Genomic DNA, 19,218 nt, shown 5'->3' with positions numbered 1-19,218 from the left:
CCCACTGCATTTCTTGATAAGCGAAAGTGATTAGGAAGTAACTGTTGTGTACGCGTCACTAACAAAGCACACTGAAAATCGACCATTCCTCATCAAATTACACTAACTAATCTTCGTTACTGAGATTCAGGCTTGTGGAGCGCACCGTACATTTATACAAGGGCAAATGTAGAGTCAATTTTCCATACGCTTCAGAAAAAGACGCAGCGAACCATTTCCATGAAAAACAAACTTGACTCGGCTTGTGGGGTGACTCGCAATGACTAGCCTCTTTGGAAGGGAGGATCACCCAACAAGCCGAGACAGCTGTTGTCATATGAGCACTTTGGCTCGCCTTCCTAGCTCAACTCGGTCTTGGGTTAGCTACGCAAAGCTTATTTTGAGACTTAAGAGAATCGCTCTTGACACAGTTGGACGCGTCAATATTTTTCTCATGAAAACGGTGGCTAAAGCAGACCCGACCGTCATACCCAGAATAACTTTCCTTCACATATACGGGGCTTGCAGGTGTAAAGAAACTTGACTCATTTGATACAATTTGAGATGCAGCCTAAAAGACTGGACACCTTATCTGACTGGTAAACGTGTTTATTCAGTATCATTCACAATACTTTCCTACCACAAATAAGAATAAATAATGACTACAATGGTTTAAAATATTTTAAATGGCACTTAAAATTTTAAAACGCGTACGGTTTTATGCTTTTCTTAATTACTTGGATTATTATTCTATCCTCAAAGATACAATATTCATTACACATTTGATGAACTATGTTCGTCATGTACAGTTGCACACTACGTGAAAGAAATTTAACAACCGTCGTTAAATCCACTTTCACCAACAATGAAACAAAAAAAATGATCGTTTTAGAACAGAACTCATAAGATAAAACTATTTTTCTAGCAAAATACCAACGAAATGCCATTTTGTTTTTTTTCAGTTACTTTGTAGTAAAGCACAATTCACGTCTGTGGTATTCATAAAAATATTTGTTGAATCTCTCAAATTGTGCGCGATATGATTCAGCGGTCCGTAATCTTTCACTGGAACCCACTAGTAAGACAATTGCATGATCACGCCATTTGACTACAAGTACCAGAATCCTACAGGTTTTGCCTGTCCATACTAATTGGAGCTATTGTTACTTTTACCCAGCTGGGAATACAGAAATTAATAAGAAAAGGAAGGCAAATTTCATTCTGGTAGTTGTAGTCAAATGGCACCATCGTGAAATTGCCTATAAAAAGCTGAAGTCGGCAACAAACAGATTGATTCAAACTCACCATGCATATCAGTCTCAATCGCCTCGTGTTCTCGTGCCGTACTCTAAAATTGTCTTTTTTCTGCTACGTCCTACATTTTCCCATTTTTTTTCTACCTCTTTCTTGTTTTTTCTCCAGTTCAATTTTTGCATTGCAGGTCTTGCAGCCCTTAGTAAGAGGTAAAAATCAGGCGATAGGGGCATTACCGAGATGCGCACGTGACTCTTTGTTAAAAATTCTCGAAGGTAGGGTGGTTCTTTCAAAAAAGCTCATTTCTCCTCCTTTGGGGGTTTTAATGGGGGCGTCAATGGCAGCATATACCCTGACGACACAACTTTGCCAATCGTCTCAACTTGAAATCCAATCTCGTGTAAATGACAGTGATCGAGAATCATTCGCCCATCAAAAGCAAAGGCCGGCTTCAACATGGTGTCGTATATCCGCTTGTAGTCATACCCCTGTATAAATCGCACACAAAAAGAACATGTGACAACTGAATGGCTTTCATTTCCGTTGTAAACGTAGCGGGAGTGGAGGAAACAAAAACGCACGCGACACGCTTTTTGGTGCCTTCACTACGGGTTGTTTTCGATAGAACCAAGAGTGAATTAGAGAAGAGTGTTCTTATGGCACGGGTGGGTTCCGAAGCACAGTCAAAAATGAGTCTATTTTTAGAATACCCGTTTCCGCGGAAATCAGTCGTCATGTCCCTGAAAAAAGATGGCAGAAGCAGTTTGGCGTAACATGGCCTTTTCTGATTGGTTAAAGTGGCGGCCCTTTGTTTGTTTTAGAGCGTAAAATGTATCTAAAAATAAGTCCATTTCTGACTGTGCTGGAGAAAGACCGCAAGTTGATAGAGAAACACTGTTATCTAATTCACTCTTGATAGAGGGTATTCCAACAACTCTCGTAAGCTGGCTATTAATTAACTGTTTCGTAGCAGCCCCTTTTTAAAGCTTAGGCATGGTTTGCCTTGTTTAGTCTTTTGTTTTCGGTTTGGGTGGGAAGCCCACCCAACGGCAACGTGAACGAAAACGTCACTCCAAAATGTAACTGGATGGGGACGAACGGTTTTAAAGCAAAAAAAGAAAATGAACGGCTCATCGTTAAGGCCCGAGAAAAAGAATTCAACATTTGCTTCAATGTAGTTCGCTTTTGTTTAACAGCGATGTTAAAACCGTTTGCTCTTCCTTTTAACCGTGTTGAAACATGTCGAATCGAAGTTGAGGCGATGTTGAAGATGTGTTGAAACAGTTTGCCCACCCCAGCAATCAACATCTTTCAACAAAATCGAACGGATATTGAAGCAACTGTGGAAGCCATTTGCTCAGGACCTTTTTTTGTTCACGTTGTCGTCAAAACCTAAAATTTGCTGATTTCACGCTGTTGTTTTGTGGAGTACGACAAAGAAATGCACGGAAATTCGTGTTGCACGTGTAGCACGGATATTTTTCCATTTTTACCCAATCATATTCTTGCTTTGTGACGTTGTCGTTGCCGTAGCCGTCGTCTTTGCAGAAAACTCCATATTGCTTTGGGTGGGGAGGGAGAGGGAGAGGTTATCGTTGGGTATTTGTTGTAGTTATTGTCCAAAAATAAGAAACTTGAAACAAGTCTCAACGATTATCGATACGGTTTATCCATCTGAAGCTGGAATCATTTGTCATGAAGAAAATGTGCCTTTATTCAAAGATAGGAGTGTCCTGTTCCAGGACCCCAGATAGTCGGGAAAACAAAAGCAACTGCATGGGAAAAGCGAATGGGGGCTTCGGTACCCACTCATTTTTTTCTTCCTACTATCTAGGAGACTGGAACAGGCTAATATAGGAGACGGATGCCGGATCAGTCTTGGACAAACTTGAGCAAAAATACATTAAGGTCTGTATCCGTACAGTTCAAATGGGCCCTTTGCAGCTGGTGATCACATGGTACAAAAACCACCATACTGGAGACATCTAATACGCACTGGGAAATCTAAAACAAAGCGACGTTATTTCAATTTTCTTTGTTTTAGATGACCCAGTGCGCAATTTGCTCTCCACCATGGCGATTTTTTGAACCATGTGATCGCATGTAGCTGTAAAGAACCCATTGACCGAATTTATGCTAGGGACAAAAATATGACTTACGCAACGGAGATTGTTCAACTCACCTTAAATTCATCCCACTCAGTGCCGATGACCAAAGCATGCGCAGCTTCAACAGCTTTGTAAGGATCGTTAACGATTGTTATCAGACGATCCACTTGTGAGAAAAAAAACAAAGGTTGATTTGAAAAAGTGTAAATAGACAGGGTCGACGAATTACATGTCTGTACGGTTTCTCGTTATCTAAAATGAACAATGCATTTAGAACGTACCTCTTTCTGGATCTTCTGAAATAGATGGATGAGTCAATTCCCTGAAACAGAGCACATTCAGAAAAGAAATTAGCAGAATTTATTTTGGAGAGCTGAAGTCGAAAACTTTAAACTAAATCAAAACAATTATGAACTCCACCGCAACAAATAATTTTACTTACAACAATATCTGCTCTTTTTCGACTTTGGGGTCATATACTGTTATCCTCGCTCCTTCGTCCATTAGATATTTACAGATATAAATACTTGCCGATTCTCTGTAAATAAAATGAAATGAACACAGTTTTTGATACAAAGTCAAGCTCATTTTTAGAACAGTATTGCAATTTTCATTTGTGCCCCGTTATAACTTGAGCCAATCACAAGAGACTCAAACCAACCCAACCAATCACAAAGCAAATGTAATGCATGCAACTAGTGAAAAGTGCGGAAATGCGTGCGAGCAAATCACAATTGGCTTTGCTTTCCCTCTGATTCGCCAGATGTAAAGGGCGACATGTTAGAAAACTGTTTAAGGTTAATGTGCTACCCTCGTTAAATAAAGTATTGCATTGAATCCGGAAAAGAACACAAGTAAAAACTGCCTAATAGCTTGCTTTCTCTATTGGCCCAATGGAAGGACTTAATTCCTACCGAGTGTCTCCAGTGTTTTTCTTGAATGCAAATCCAAACAGCGCGATTTTCTTGTCCGTCACTGTGTTAAAAAGGCAATTGACAATTCTGTTTGCAAATCGCCGGCGCTGATACTCGTTCATAGCAATCACTTGGTACCAGTATGCCGCAACCTCAGGAAGATTGAGAGCCTCACAAAGGTAAACAAGATTTAGCACGTCCTTCTGGAAACAACTCCCTCCAAAACCTGGGAGAAGAGAAATAGAGTGTTAAATTGTTAAAAATTGTCTCTGCCCAAAAGTGCACCTGGGCAAATGGCTTTAATTAGGTTTGCTAGAATTCCGACTTACTTGTGGTTTTGAGACGTTATTGCAGGGCGAGGGGTACACAAACCCACAAACCCAAAGACTTACAGTACATGTATATGAATTGCACCGAAAAGGAAACTTACCGACTGATGCTTGTAAGAAACAACTCCCAATCCTGGAGTCCCGTCCAATTGCACTTGCTACTTCAGAGACATCTGCGCCAGTTGCCTCACAGATTGCACTCATGGCATTAATGCTGGAGATTCTTTGGGCCAGGAAGGCATTGGCTGCCTACAGTCAAAAATGCGCAATTTTAAAACACATTCACTGATTTGCATTCCTATTAATGTCATCCATTGCGGGTGTATACAGTATGTTTATTTGTACTCATAGACTTAACTGATGAGAGTGTAATGCGAAGTGCTAAGTATCTAGCCCCTATGAAGGACAGAGAAAAACTCTGACCAGGGTGGGAATTGAACCCACGAACTTCAAGTCAGGTCAGGTCAGTTCCCACGGCCTGCTCTCATCTGACCTTGTATCTCAGTCAGTTTTTCTCTGTCCTTGTGTGTCCCATTTCCATCAGTAGGGCTAATGCTCACATGGTTCATATGAGGTAGATACTTAGCACTTCACATTACACTGTAATCAGTTAAGTCTGTCTAAATATAAGTGATACACGGCCAACGTTTGTAAAAACGTAATCCCTCCTTGTACTCATATTTGCACTCATTAACGAGATTGCGTGAAACAATCAATAAAAGCTAGAAACGCAATAACCAAGGTCGAAAATTTAATATCATCATAATCATTTTGCACACAAAAAAATAACATGTAAAATTAGGTTTATCAATATTGAAAAAGACCATTCCAAATCAAGGATTGGTCCGTGATAATGGCCCTTTTTGTGCTAGAGACCGAAGACACAAAAAACTGGATAAGTTCGACCAGATGCATAAATGCGTTTTGTGCCCATCTTTATACTACTAGTAGACAAATTTAACAGACGCAGAAAAATGTTTGCCCAAGTTCGTCCCGGACGGATTATACGAGTTTTTTGCAGTGCAGTAGTTCGTCCCGACTTTACACCAGTCGAATAACATGACAGAGTTAACTGAATAGAGTGAAATGTGAAGTGCTAGACTTATATCCCATATGAACCATGTGAGCGTTAGCCCTACTGATGGAAATGGGCCCACACAAGGACAGAGAAAAACTCTGACCAGGGTGGGAATTGAACCCACGACCTTCGGGTTAGATCTCCGCCGCTCTTCCGACTGAGCTACAAGGTCAGACGGGAGCAGGCCGTGGGAATTGAAGATGTTAAAGTCATGGCTTAAACCCTAACAAGGAAAGGTTACGTTTATACAAACGTTGGCCGTGTAGCACTTATATTTTAAACAGAGTTAACTGAATAGAGTGAAATGTGAAGTGCTAGACTTATATCCCATATGAACCATGTGAGCGTTAGCCCTACTGATGGAAATGGGCCCACACAAGGACAGAGAAAATCTCTGACCAGGGTGGGAATTGAACCCACGACCTTCGGGTTAGATCTCCGCCGCTCTACCAACTGAGCTACAAGTTCATTGCCGTGACTTTAACATCTTCAATTCCCACGGCCTGCTCCCGTCTGACCTTGTAGCTCAGTCGGTAGAGCGGCGGAGATGTAACCCGAAGGTCGTGGGTTCAATTCCCACCCTGGTCAGAGTTTTTCTCTGTCCTTGTGTGGGCCCATTTCCATCAGTACGGCTAACGCTCACATGGTTCATATGGGATATAAGTCTAGCACTTCACATTTCACTCTATTCAGTTAACTCTGTTTAAAATATAAGTCTACACGGCCAACGTTTGTATAAACGTAACCTTTCCTTGGAATAACATGACAGATGCATACTTTCTCTGAATGGATTACGCAGACTAGCTAATATGTATAAACAGACAAAAAAGTCAATGTCTCTCATCTTACCAGCTTGGAGAGCTCAGATGACCATGTGTTTGTTTTAATGATATTTTCCCTGGGAATCCAGTGTTCATAAACAGATGAGAGTGCTTCAATTGCCTTCCATCCTTCTCGGCTTTGCTCCCCTCCTGTTAGACGAGAAACAGTGAAATCAGGATGTATAAATACATAGTAACAGCTAAAGAAAGCTTTGGAAAGAATTTATACAGTGAAATCAAACAACAATGCAGTTGAACTGATTCAATGCACACCTGTCATACAGTATAGCTCTTTATAATAACACTGTCAGTCTACGTGTACATTGTACTGTACGTCTCTATTCTGTTTGCAGTTCTTGGGTAATGACAAATTTACATGTATGATCCGGATAACTCATTTGTGTAATGTAATCTTCATTGTTGGGCAGCATTTACATTTGGCCAAAGACATACAGATAGGGGACCACTCCCCATAGGGGCTTTTCAGGGCCAATGAAATTAACATAATCAGGACAGAACAGAACATTCAACAACGACTGTTAAGAATCCCAACTGGCCGGAGACAAACAAGTTCAATGGCTATTTACAAGTGCAGCTGAGAAGTTCAACCAGGGACTACCTGAGGAACAAATTCAACGAGACGTCAGAACCCGAGATTCCCGGATCTCAAGGCAAGTGCCCCCTGACCACTGGACCACACTGCCTCCTAAAGACATTGGATTAATAATAATAATAATAATAATAATAATAATAATAATAATAATAATAATAATAATAATTTAATAAAAAGCAGCTGTTGGAGAGATCACTAAATATTGATGACAGCAGGCCCAGATCTATGAGAAAATTTATGTGCTCCTCAACTTCCCATCGCATGTTCGAATGCTCTACCAAGTAGGCTGTAGGTGATTGGTGGGAGCTAAAAGGTTATTAATTAAACTAGGTTGAGTTATTGTCCTGCTATGATCAGAAATGATGAAATCAAGAAGTCTTGCCAGATTTTATTCTGTCTAATGCCAGACAATTTTACTCATCAACTGAGAGTATCCTGGTGTGCCTGACTAGTGAATGGGTTAACCAGTCAAACACTATGTCCTTCCATTAACCATTGACTCCTGCAAGTGGTACTTAACAGATTTTACTCTGTCTAATGCCAAATAATTTTACTCATCAACTGGGAGTATCCTGGTGTGCCTGAGGAGTGAATGGGTTAACCAGTCAAACATCATGTCCTTCCATTAACCCATTGACTCCTGCAAGTGATACTTAACAGATTTTACTCTGTCTAATGCCAGACAATTTTACTCATCAACTGGGAGTATCCTGGTGTGCCTGACTAGTGAATGGGTTAACCAGTCAAACACTATGTCCTTCCATTAACCCATTGACTCCTGGTAGTGATACTTAACAGATTCTACTCTGTCTAATGCCAGATAATTTTCCTCATCAACTGGGAGTATCCTGGTGTGCCTGACTAGTGAATGGGTTAACCAGTCAAACACTATGTCCTTCCATTAACCCATTGACTCCTGCAAGTGATACTCAACAGATTTTACTCTGTCTAATGCCAGATAATTTTACTCATCAACTGGGAGTATCCTGGTGTTCCTGAAAAGTGAATGGGTTAACCTGTCAAACACTATGTCCTTCCATTAACCCATTGACTCCTGCAAGTGATACTCAACAGATTTTACTCTGTCTAATGCCAGACAATTTTACTCATCAACTGGGAGTATCCTGGTGTGCCTGAGAAGTGAATGGGTTAACCAGTCAAACATTAAGTCCTTCCATTAACCCATTGACTCCTGGAAGTGATACTTAACAGATTTTACTCTGTCTAATGCCAGACAATTTTACTCATCAACTGGGAGTATCCTGGTGTGCCTGAGAAGTGAATGGGTTAACCAGTCAAACATTAAGTCCTTCCATTAACCCATTGACTCCTGGTAGTGATACTTAACAGATTTTACTCTGTCTAATGCCAGATAATTTTACTCATCAACTGAGAGTATCCTGGTGTGCCTGACTAGTGAATGGGTTAACCAGTCAAACACTATGTCCTTCTATTAACCATTGACTCCTGCAAGTGATACTTAACAGATTTTACTCTGTCTAATGCCAGATAACTTTACTCATCAACTGGGAGTATCCTAGTGTTCCTGAGGAGTGAATGGGTTAACCAGTCAAACACTATGTCCTTCCATTAACCCATTGACTCCTGCAAGTGATCCTTAACAGATTTTACTCTGTTTAATGCCAGACAATTTTACTCATCAACTGGGAGTATCCTGGTGTGCCTGACTAGTGAATGGGTTAACCAGTCAAACACTATGTCCTTCCATTAACCCATTGACTCCTGGTAGTGATACTTAACAGATTTTACTCTGTCTAATGCCAGATAATTTTACTCATCAACTGGGAGTATCCTGGTGTGCCTGACTAGTGAATGGGTTAACCAGTCAAACACTATGTCCTTCCATTAACCCATTGACTCCTGGTAGTGATACTTAACAGATTTTACTCTGTCTAATGCCAGATAATTTTACTCATCAACTGGGAGTATCCTGGTGTGCCTGACTAGTGAATGGGTTAACCAGTCAAACACTATGTCCTTCCATTAACCCATTGACTCCTGCAAGTGATACTTAACAGATTTTACTCTGTCTAATGCCAGATAATTTTACTCATCAACTGGGAGTATCCTGGTGTGCATGAGAAGTGAATGGGTTAACCAGTCAAACATTAAGTCCTTCCATTTAAACCCATTGACTCCTGGAAGTGATACTTAACAGATTTTACTCTGTCTAATGCCACACAATTTTACTCATCAACTGGAAGTATCCTGGTGTGCCTGAGAAGTGAGTGGGTTAACAAGTCAAACACTATGTCCTTCCATTAACCCATTGACTCCTGGAAGTGATACTTAACAGATTTTACTCTGTCTAATGCCAGGTAATTTTACTCATCAACTGGGAGTATCCTGGTGTGCATGAGAAGTGAATGGGTTAACCAGTCAAACATTAAGTCCTTCCATTTAAACCCATTGACTCCTGGAAGTGATACTTAACAGATTTTACTCTGTCTAATGCCAGATAATTTTACTCACCAACTGGGAGTATCCTGGTGTGCCTGAGGAGTGAATGGGTTAACCAGTCAAACACTATGTCCTTCCATTAACCCATTGACTCCTGCAAGTGATACTCAACAGATTTTACTCTGTCTAATGCCAGACAATTTTACTCATCAACTGGGAGTATCCTGGTGTGCCTGAGAAGTGAGTGGGTTAACCAGTCAAACACTATGTCCTTCCATTAATCCACTGACCCCTGGAAGTGATACTTAACAGATTTTACTGTGTCTAATGCCAGACAATTTTACTCATCAACTGGGAATATCCTGGTGTGCCTGACTAGTGAAGGGGTTAACCAGTCAAACACTATGTCCTTCCATTAACCCATTGACTCCTGGTAGTGATACTTAACGGATTTTACTGTGTCTAATGCCAGACAATTTTACTCATCAACTGGGAATATCCTGGTGTGCCTGACTAGTGAATGGGTTAACCAGTCAAACACTATGTCCTTCCATTAACCCATTGACTCCTGGAAGTGATACTTAACAGATTTTACTCTGTCTAATGCCAGATGTCAACTGGGAAGTCCTAAGAGGCACATGAGGAGTCAATAAGGAGTTATTTATAAGCATGCAACACTTTCGAGCTGCACTGCCAGACTGCAACTGAAGCAAGTTGTTTTCCCTTTTAACTTGTCTTGTCACTACCAACTTTATATTGCTAATTTAGTATTTTTCCTCCATTAGAGATGATTAGGTTCAAAATCTGGGAGACACGTCTGTCGCGGCATGCAAAATATTCATTTTCAGTTACCATCCGACTGGCTCAAAAATGTCGCATACTTAAATTCCCTAATGGGTTAAGGTTGAAACCTACCAATTAAGACTCTATCCGGTTCCAACAAGTCCTTAATTGCAGTGCCTTCAGCCAAAAATTCAGGATTTGACAGAACCTAGAAGATACAAAAGCAAGTTTTGAACTAACTTGAACTTTCTTTAAGTTTAATAGGTTGCTCTGACCTTCTGACCGAACACAGGCAGACCAGACCCATCAGTTTGCATAGAAAATGCAATAGACTGAAAGGAACACTAGCATGATAATGCCTCAAATTCATATGGAGGAGTATATCAGGGATGGCACTAGGATTTTTCAATCTGGGTCCTGGGACCCGCATGTTTGGCCAAATTGGGGTCCCAAGCATTTGTTGGGGTCCCAAAATCTTGGTGACCCTCTACGAGAAAAAGAGTAGGTTTTAAATTATGAGAAAAAGAGAGTAACCAACTTGGAATTAATATTCTGCTTCTCTGTGATGTTGTGCTTATCCTCTAAAGCCCTTTATCCTTGAACAACAAAAACAGGTCAGTTTGAGGTTTACTAGCTCGATTTTCTGAGAACTTTTTCGAAACTCAAGGACAAAATTCCCACATATACAACAACTGCTAAACCACAAAACTATTAAGCACTTGAGGCCCTGATTTTTTTGTGTATCCACATTTCCAGAAATCAAAGAATACAAGATTAGTGTCCCATGAACATTTACATAACAAAGAAATTAAGAAATTGCTTTTTTTGCGATCAAAAATGGGGGGTCGACGGGGTAAATACATGTACGGTATTAATAAGCATGCAACATTTTTGAGCTGCAGACTGCAACTGAAGCAAAGTTGTTTTCCCGGACTGGCCGACAAAGGCTTTTTCTAAAGCCGTTACATTCATTCCTGGACTAGAACTCTGTTAATGAAAGAGCACCCTTCCCAAGGGTTTACGCATTACTGGTTTCCTCCCTTAGGAGCAATGAACAGTGACGTCTTTTGCTATATATTTGCATTCAGTGACTTGCAGAGTACATTCCTCTGAAGAAGACCGCAGAAGGCGGACGAAAATTTAGTTTTAACCTTTTTAGATGTTTTAAACCCCATTTCTTAGAACTTCAATTATGAGCACAGATCGCTCCAACAGTTTTACAAACAACAGAATATACTGACAAATCAAAGCAAGTTGTGTGAGTTATTTAAGTCAGTGCCTTGCGTCCTGGGACGCATTAAAATTTCAATGATGCATTTTTTGGATTTTATTTGCGAAAAAAATGCACGATTTCTGCGTTAACGCGATCCCTGTATATATATCACCCTTGAAGTGTGTTCATTTGAAGGCATTGGAGATTTAGTCTTTCCAAATGCCCAATCTGGCTGTTCAGTTCTGTCAAATGGATTTAGTGTCCTATTAGTGTCATGTCTTCTAGCACTGAGACAGTCTAATTGGGAACTTAATAATTTATACACTGTACATAGCAATCATTTGAAATCAATTTACAGTGAACTACTCAAATCAGAACAAACATTGGTTTTTAGGGAAAAACCAGAATACCTGCCATGGAGAAAATACTCTCAGAGGAGAGAAGAGAAGCAACTACATGTAACTCAACCCACAAATGATGGCGAGTCTGCACATATAGGAATCACACCTAGGAGGCAATCAGTTTAATATCTCCCGACTGTGTCAGCCCTGCACTTAACATAACTGTTTATACTGAAGTCACTATTGAAAGTACTATGAAATCAACAAAGACATGTTACAGTCCAGCGTAAATTAACTGAAAGCTGCAAACCTGAAATTTCCCTCTGCTACCATTAGCTTCAAATATTCTTGTGATACTGCAAAAACATCATAAGATTACCACCAGGTGTCAATTTTAAGTGACAAAACATACATTACTATATGTCAAGCAAAAATAATAATTATTACTGACGATGGGTGATGATGACGACGATGATTATGATGATGATGATGATGATGATGGATGATGTTTCATCCGAAACATGTATTGATTAAATATAAACTTCAAAAACATTGTTTGGTTCATCAAAGCAAATTATCATCATCATCATCATCATCATCATCATCATCATCATCATCATCATCATTATTATTATTATTATTATTAGTAGTAGTAAAATTGTTTTCTTGGCTTTCTTATTTCTTTACTTAATAATTTGTAACTTCATTTTCCTTCCCTTCAAGTACTCACACTCATCAATTATTGATGAGTGTGAGTACTTGAAGCTCAGTTTGAAGAAGTATATGCACAGTACACGGTATCGCTTGTTCGGCCAATTACAATGTGGATTGAATATAACATTTAATGATGGATGGAGTATCAATACCTTTCTGCAGCTCGAACAGGGACGGTACTCTTTTCCACAACAATTTTCTCACCATCAGCCACCTCAGCAATATGTCTGGCAGCTGATTCTATGTACTTCAAGTCTGGTGCACGGCCCTGTAATATTAAGTACTTTGACATGGAGTATCAACAAAATAATATAAATCAAATGTTTGTAATTATGGTACATTGAGGGCTGAAAGGTGGATTTATTTAATTTATTATAAACACAAAGAAGGAATTCACTAGTTTACAGGAGGTTCCATACATTTTAAAGATTTTAAGATAAAGGCGTCTTTTAGATCAAGCAACGTTGATAAGCGGTCGGTTTAATTCTTCAGCCAAAAAGTTCCCCTAACACTGGTTGACTTGAATCATGAACTTAATTATATCTTCTTGACTATGGCAAAAGCCTTTATACAGTGTTATGCAAGGTAAAATGTGGTTGAAAAAGTTTGCTAAGTATGTAAAGCTTAAAGGAACACAATAAATCATGTTTCTTTGGTCAGTTCAGGGGTTTCAATAACTTCTGAAATAGCCGTCCATGATAGCCTATTGAAGGCGGCAGTTTGACAAGTTTATGATAGCATTTTTAGTGAAAATCAAGGCAAACTAGCCGGTGGTGTGAGGCACAGCAGGCGGTGGTATACCGACGGTAACCGGCTTCTATTGAAACCCCTGCCAGTTTACTATAATTATTTTATTAAACTTCACTTTCATTGTGCCACCATTGCAACTGCAATTTCAATAAACACACATTCATCACTACTTTAATAATACTGGTGTACTTCACACACTTTTCTTAAAGGTGGTCACCCCAAAAATTTGTGTTTACTATAATTGTAATTACTCTGATAAGAACTTCGGTTTACTATGGTTAAAATGCGGAAGAGTGACCAGTCCACCAAAAATAGGAAACATAAGCAAAAATAATGACAATGCTGAAAATGAAATGTTGTTGTTTGGCAGCGGAAAAAAAAGAGACATACAAAAATGCATGCTGTACTCGCAGCATGCCAATGTCTTAAATACAATGTACATTAAACATCTTCTTTCAAGTAGGTCACCGTTGTTGTTGTTGTTCGTGAACTCCTGAACATCTCTTTAAGGTTAAAGATTAAAGCAAAGCTCCAGCACTTGGCTAAGTAGCTTGACTTCTATCTGTTATACACAATTGTGGTCTCATTAACACAGAAGCCCTTCCAGCTAATCCTGCCAAGTCAACCACATGCTGCAACGGTCAGACCACAACACCCAGAACTCCGTGCCCTACTCTTTTTGAATAGTGTGTGAACAAGGGCTGTGAGACGGGTCATCCAGCTTATCGTCCTTACCTGAGAAGACTTGAAAGTCTAACCATTTGCAGATGTAGTTACAAAGGCAGCACTTTCTCCTCAGTTATTTGAAGACCCTGAGTGTTGGTCCAGCCGGAGTTGAACTCACGACCTCCCGCATGACAGCCCAATGCTCAACGAACTGAGCCCCCCGTGCACGGGTATATTGACCAGCAGCATGATCCATGGCATTTGACAGGATGCGGCGATGCGGATCCGCATAATTCCCTAAAATCTGCATCCTCCGCATAACTACGATATTTTCTGCATAAAACTGAAGAAATGCCTGATTTTGGTGATAAAGCAGCTGCTTACCACCCTCACAAACACAAAAGCCAAAGAGATTGACTATTTTGAAACGCTTATTTTCCTGAACATTGAAGAAAACACGCCAGTCCATTCGCAAGATGAAAGTTCGCAGTTTCCACTCATTTTTCGGGAATGAGACTGGACTATAGTTACACTGTTTTCTTAACATACCCTAGGGTCAAAATTTTTAAAAACGATAGAAGGTATGAAAATTTAGCAGCAAGTTATAGAAGCAAATTAAATTGCATCATTTGTAACTCTGGTAAAATAGGGACAATCACTGCGATGAAGTTGTACAAAACAAAGAGCCCGCAATACGTATGTGCAAAAAACCGCTGAAAATGGTGAATGATCGAGGGAATGGATCATGGTTCAACCACATCACAATTTTGCTCCATATCTCCAAATTGAAACAAAATACTTTTTTATCGCTTTATTTCTTTTAGCAAAAGTTTCGGCAAAATGCCGATTTCTAAGCCTTTTATTTTAATGGTGTATGCTGGTCGCAAATTGGCGACTCGCGATCGCCCAGATATCTTAATCGCAAAGGGAAAAAGCGACTGTATTGGTTGCAATTTCGAGTCCTGATTTACCATAAGCATGTAAATACATTGGACGGGCCTAATTATTAGTTCTATGAATGTTTAAATTTCTGCATAATCCGGTGTAATTTCTGCATAATCAACGCATGTTTACGCATAATATGGCCAAAAATTTCCGCATAATCTTTAATTTTTTTCCGCATCCTATCAGAAGCCCTAGCTGGGCATCCCATTCTGGGGATTCCCTGAACCAAGAATTCCCCACCACCCTTAAACCAGCTCTATCATAAGGTTTCATTAAAATTGTTCCTAGGAGGCCATCACCATTTTGCAGTTAACCCTAGGCATTTTAAATTTTTTTCATATAAATAATAATAAAGGAAGCAGAAAAGATTGAAACATCCAGGAAAAGTAGTAGCAAAAGAGTGTGCAGTCAGTCAATTTATCCTGTACCTCAGGTTTTTAACAAATCCCCTGCCATAGTGCAATTTGGCATAAAAAAGCACAAGTCAAGTAAATTTTTTCAAAGATGAACAAAATTGTATGAGCCCAAAAGGGGAATGCAATAAAATGTTATTATTGCAATTAGTAGTCTTTGAAAATATTTACAAGTGCTTATTTATTCCAAATTGCATGCGTCAGAAAAATCATGATGCGATTATTTAGTTAAATCACATAGAGCGATTTTCAATTGAGTGTCGTAAAACCAAAACCAATTTGAAATTACTTTAGCCAATCAAAAAGGATGGAGACAATCTTCGACTGGTAAATCAATCAAAACTCGAAGTAGTTACATGAAGCTGACACAAAGCACTGGAAAATGTGCACACGCCAGCCACGATTCGTTTTGGTTTCACTTCTGATTGGTTAAAAAAGTGGCACGACAACTTTAAACCAATCACTGAGTGAACTAATCATAAACCAAAGCAATTTGCTAATTACTTTCGACACTCAATTGAAAACCACTCTATGCATGTCAGGCCTTCTGATAGGGTGGGATGAAAAAATGCAAGTTACGCGAAATTTGCAGGCCAGAATATGCAATTAGAAAGGCCAATTATGCAATAAATATTATGTAAATTATGCGACCTTTTTCTGAAGACATTTTGAACACAAGGGAACAGTAATTATGAATCTTGATCAACATTAGTTGGGATAAGTAAAAAAAATGAGGTCTTCTTCATTATTTGTGCACCACGTTAAAAGTTGAAAGGACACAGCTAGCATGCCAAATGAATGATCAATAATTATTGAAGATATTCCCGTATGCCACAACTAGCTGCTTTGTTTTTCTGTGTAGTATTATATTTCTGAACAGATTTGCTTATCTGAACAAAGGTTGACAATGTGTTTGTGTTACACCAATAGGCGACTCTTTAAGAATGAGACTAATACCAAGCTCTGACATGCAATATAACGTCTTGAACTTTGAATGTTTACAAAAATTGAAGGTATAAACGAAGGCTTTTTAGCCATTTTCCAAGGTAAATCATCTTGAAAATCACATATTTATGCAAGATTATTCCTAAGAAACTTGTTGATAATGTTTTATTTTACGAATGTTGTGCGTTCTTTTACAAGTGAATTATGCGATTTTTCGTGAATATTGTGCAATCGGATGTGATTTGAGGTCGATTTTGCGAAATTGCACCATCACGTAACATCAGAAGGAGGTGGCACGTACACGAAAACCTTTATTGCAGTAATTTCAACTAACTGCACTAATTTCATTTTTCTGCACTATGTTTGGGATTAATTTATATGCTCTCAGCCAATCAACATGCTGAAATTCTTGCATGTATTTCAGTATATTTGAACTGTACCAGAAACATCATTTTGAAGTCCAGTGAATGCTGCAGCAAAAATATGACCTGATTTAATGTTTATTCTCAGCCTGAATTTTTCAGGACTCCATTTTTAGACTGCAGTTGTCATTCTTGTAACCTCCCACAGTCACTTTTAAGGGAGTCTAAAAATATGACTTCCCAAAAACACAACATACTGTATCATTAATTAATGATGATCATATATCTTTGAAAATCTATTCAATGTTTCCAGCTTTTTGTCCTGTGTTACTTTGATGTAACAAAATAAGAAATATGTCACTGAGACTGCTGTTATAATCCTCATAGTACAGCTCACAAAAATCAGTTTCTTTTTACACTGATTTATTATCTTACAAGTATCCATGAATGTATTTATTTCTTCAAAACATTCTATATCTGGTATTTATTCACATGCCATGTTCTCTTTGTAAAATTTGGGTGTATGTTTAGCTGTTTTCTATTCAAAGCCACACAAGACAATGGGGCAGTCACAATAGCAAACTATCAACAATGAGGCGTCCCCTGGGAAAGAACAGTTGACATCCCAGAAGATTTAGCATAATGCTCGTAAATCAAAGAACTAGAAGATGAATATTTGACAGCCTTTGATTAATCCCTTTATATATGCCGCTAATAAAAATAGTGACTTAACGTTTTTAAAGAAAAAAAAAACGTTTATAAAAGTTATTCGATCCTCGTCACTATAACAACGAATCGCTATGTAATCTCACAACTGGCGCCCAACGGCGGTGCAGGGAAATACTACCTTCCGGTATGTAATAATTTATCATCAATCAAAATGCTTATATTAACGATCCACCACGTATCAATAAAAATCCTATGCATATTTAATTAACAAACTAACGTGTTTAAGTCGAAACAGCCTTTCTATAATCTCTAATATTCGAAGCTTTTCCTCTTAAGTTCTCACAAAGTTAGAATAAATTTTTTGTAGCTCACCTTTCCCACACCAAAGGTTTTGGTCGGCGTGTTAACCTGCAAAAAATACAGGGATTAGAGAGACCATTTTAAAACGGCAAACAATGAGAGAAGCCGCTTAAATGATATTACAACGACTATTCTTAAAACAAACCAAGGTCAAAATGACAATCAACCGAGATGAAAAAATATTTTACTCACACAGATAAATATTAGGTCCGCACCGCGGATGGCTGAATCGATATCCGTTGAAAAGAACAGGTTTTTTCCGCGACATTGCTTCACCACATCATTCAACCCAGGCTGATAAAAGAAATCAAAAAAAGCTCAAATAAATAAAAAAGATTCTATAGCAATTAAGTTGAATGCTTAATGCGCTACCCTTCATACCTCAAAGATGGGCAATTTATCCGAATTCCAAGCGTCGATTCGCGTCTTGCTTAGATCGACTACCGTAACTTGGATTTCCGGGCATTTGAGCGCAATAACACTGCATGTTGGACCACCAACATATCCAGCGCCTATACAGCAGATCGCTTTGATTGCATTCATCGCTTGGTGAAGAAGTAAGTAGTATGTTGCCAAAGTGACGAGAAGTTAATGATCACAGTTCACACTTGTGTTGTTTACTCAGTGTTCTCCTCGCGGGCTATAATGGTCAGCGGCACTCTTCGTGGGGGATGGGGTGGAGGTGTTAACTCATCCTTCACTTCTCCGGTCAAAAATAGGAGGTTTTCAAGTTACGTCATCGCCGCCATGTTGGTGGACGAAAACAAAAGATATCTCATTAGCTTCTTTTGTTTCGTCCACCAGAAGTCGTACATTTCTCTATTGTTATTGGTGTACCTAGAGGTTGGTTGAAAAACGTCCTATAAGCGTAATCAGCATTTTCGTTTTTCACTGCCGTCAATCACAGTATTAAACTGCGGCAATCAGCGAGCCGTGACAGAGATTGACAGTTCGGCAGGTACAAAGCACAGGTCACAGGTTTCAAGTCACAGGTCATTGTTTTACCAATACAGAAAAAGAATCCTAAACATTCATTTAAGCTAACCTAAGGCCTAATTAGGCTAACTAAGTTTTTCGGCCTCTGTTAGCATAGACGAGTTCACGATCGTGAGTGCATCATGGGTAATCAGGGCAAGATGGAGAGGAATTCAAAAGTTTGTAAGGAAGTTCAAAACGATGAAAAGTATTTATGATATGCAATTTTGGGTATTTTTTATTTTCCAAAACAGAAGATATGCGCTCAAAGGTGTGACAGAATATATTTGGAGAAAATGGCTATTGTAGAAATTATTTTAATAAAAAGGTTTTCTGCCATACATTTCCTGTAATTCCAAAGGCACAAAATTACAGAGATTGTATGGAGACAAAAAAAGAAATATTTAGGTATTCTAAAGAACGGATACGAAGTCTACTTCATATCAGATGTGAACATGAACTTACTTCTTTGGTTTATGAAGTCGAAAGTCTATAAAGTAGAGTCATGTAGAGTATATTATGCTTTGAATTTACATACAAACCTTTGAATTTTCCGCCATGTTGC

The 19,218-nt window shown here is 39.0% G+C and overlaps 1 protein-coding gene across 1 annotated transcript; it reads right to left on the bottom strand.

Moving 5' to 3' along the window:
* Positions 1-567: 567 nt before the first annotated feature.
* On the bottom strand, positions 568-18,322 carry LOC137998117 (UDP-glucose 6-dehydrogenase-like). Its single transcript, XM_068844535.1, has 13 exons — positions 18,060-18,322; positions 17,871-17,972; positions 17,691-17,726; positions 12,721-12,836; positions 12,165-12,210; positions 10,433-10,508; positions 6,512-6,633; positions 4,686-4,833; positions 4,256-4,481; positions 3,784-3,879; positions 3,623-3,663; positions 3,416-3,507; positions 568-1,721 (listed from the first exon to the last, which is right to left on the bottom strand). The coding sequence occupies exons 1-13, from the start codon at positions 18,219-18,221 to the stop codon at positions 1,533-1,535; spliced, it is 1,452 nt and encodes a 483-aa protein (XP_068700636.1). The 5' UTR covers positions 18,222-18,322; the 3' UTR covers positions 568-1,532.
* Between the last annotated feature and the right edge of the window lie 896 nt (positions 18,323-19,218).

Source organism: Montipora foliosa, chromosome 3 (genome assembly GCF_036669935.1).
Source record: "Montipora foliosa isolate CH-2021 chromosome 3, ASM3666993v2, whole genome shotgun sequence".
NCBI classification, from domain to species: Eukaryota; Metazoa; Cnidaria; class Anthozoa; order Scleractinia; family Acroporidae; genus Montipora; species Montipora foliosa.
Note: the sequence above shows the minus strand (reverse complement) of the source record. Positions and strands in the feature narration are given on the sequence as shown.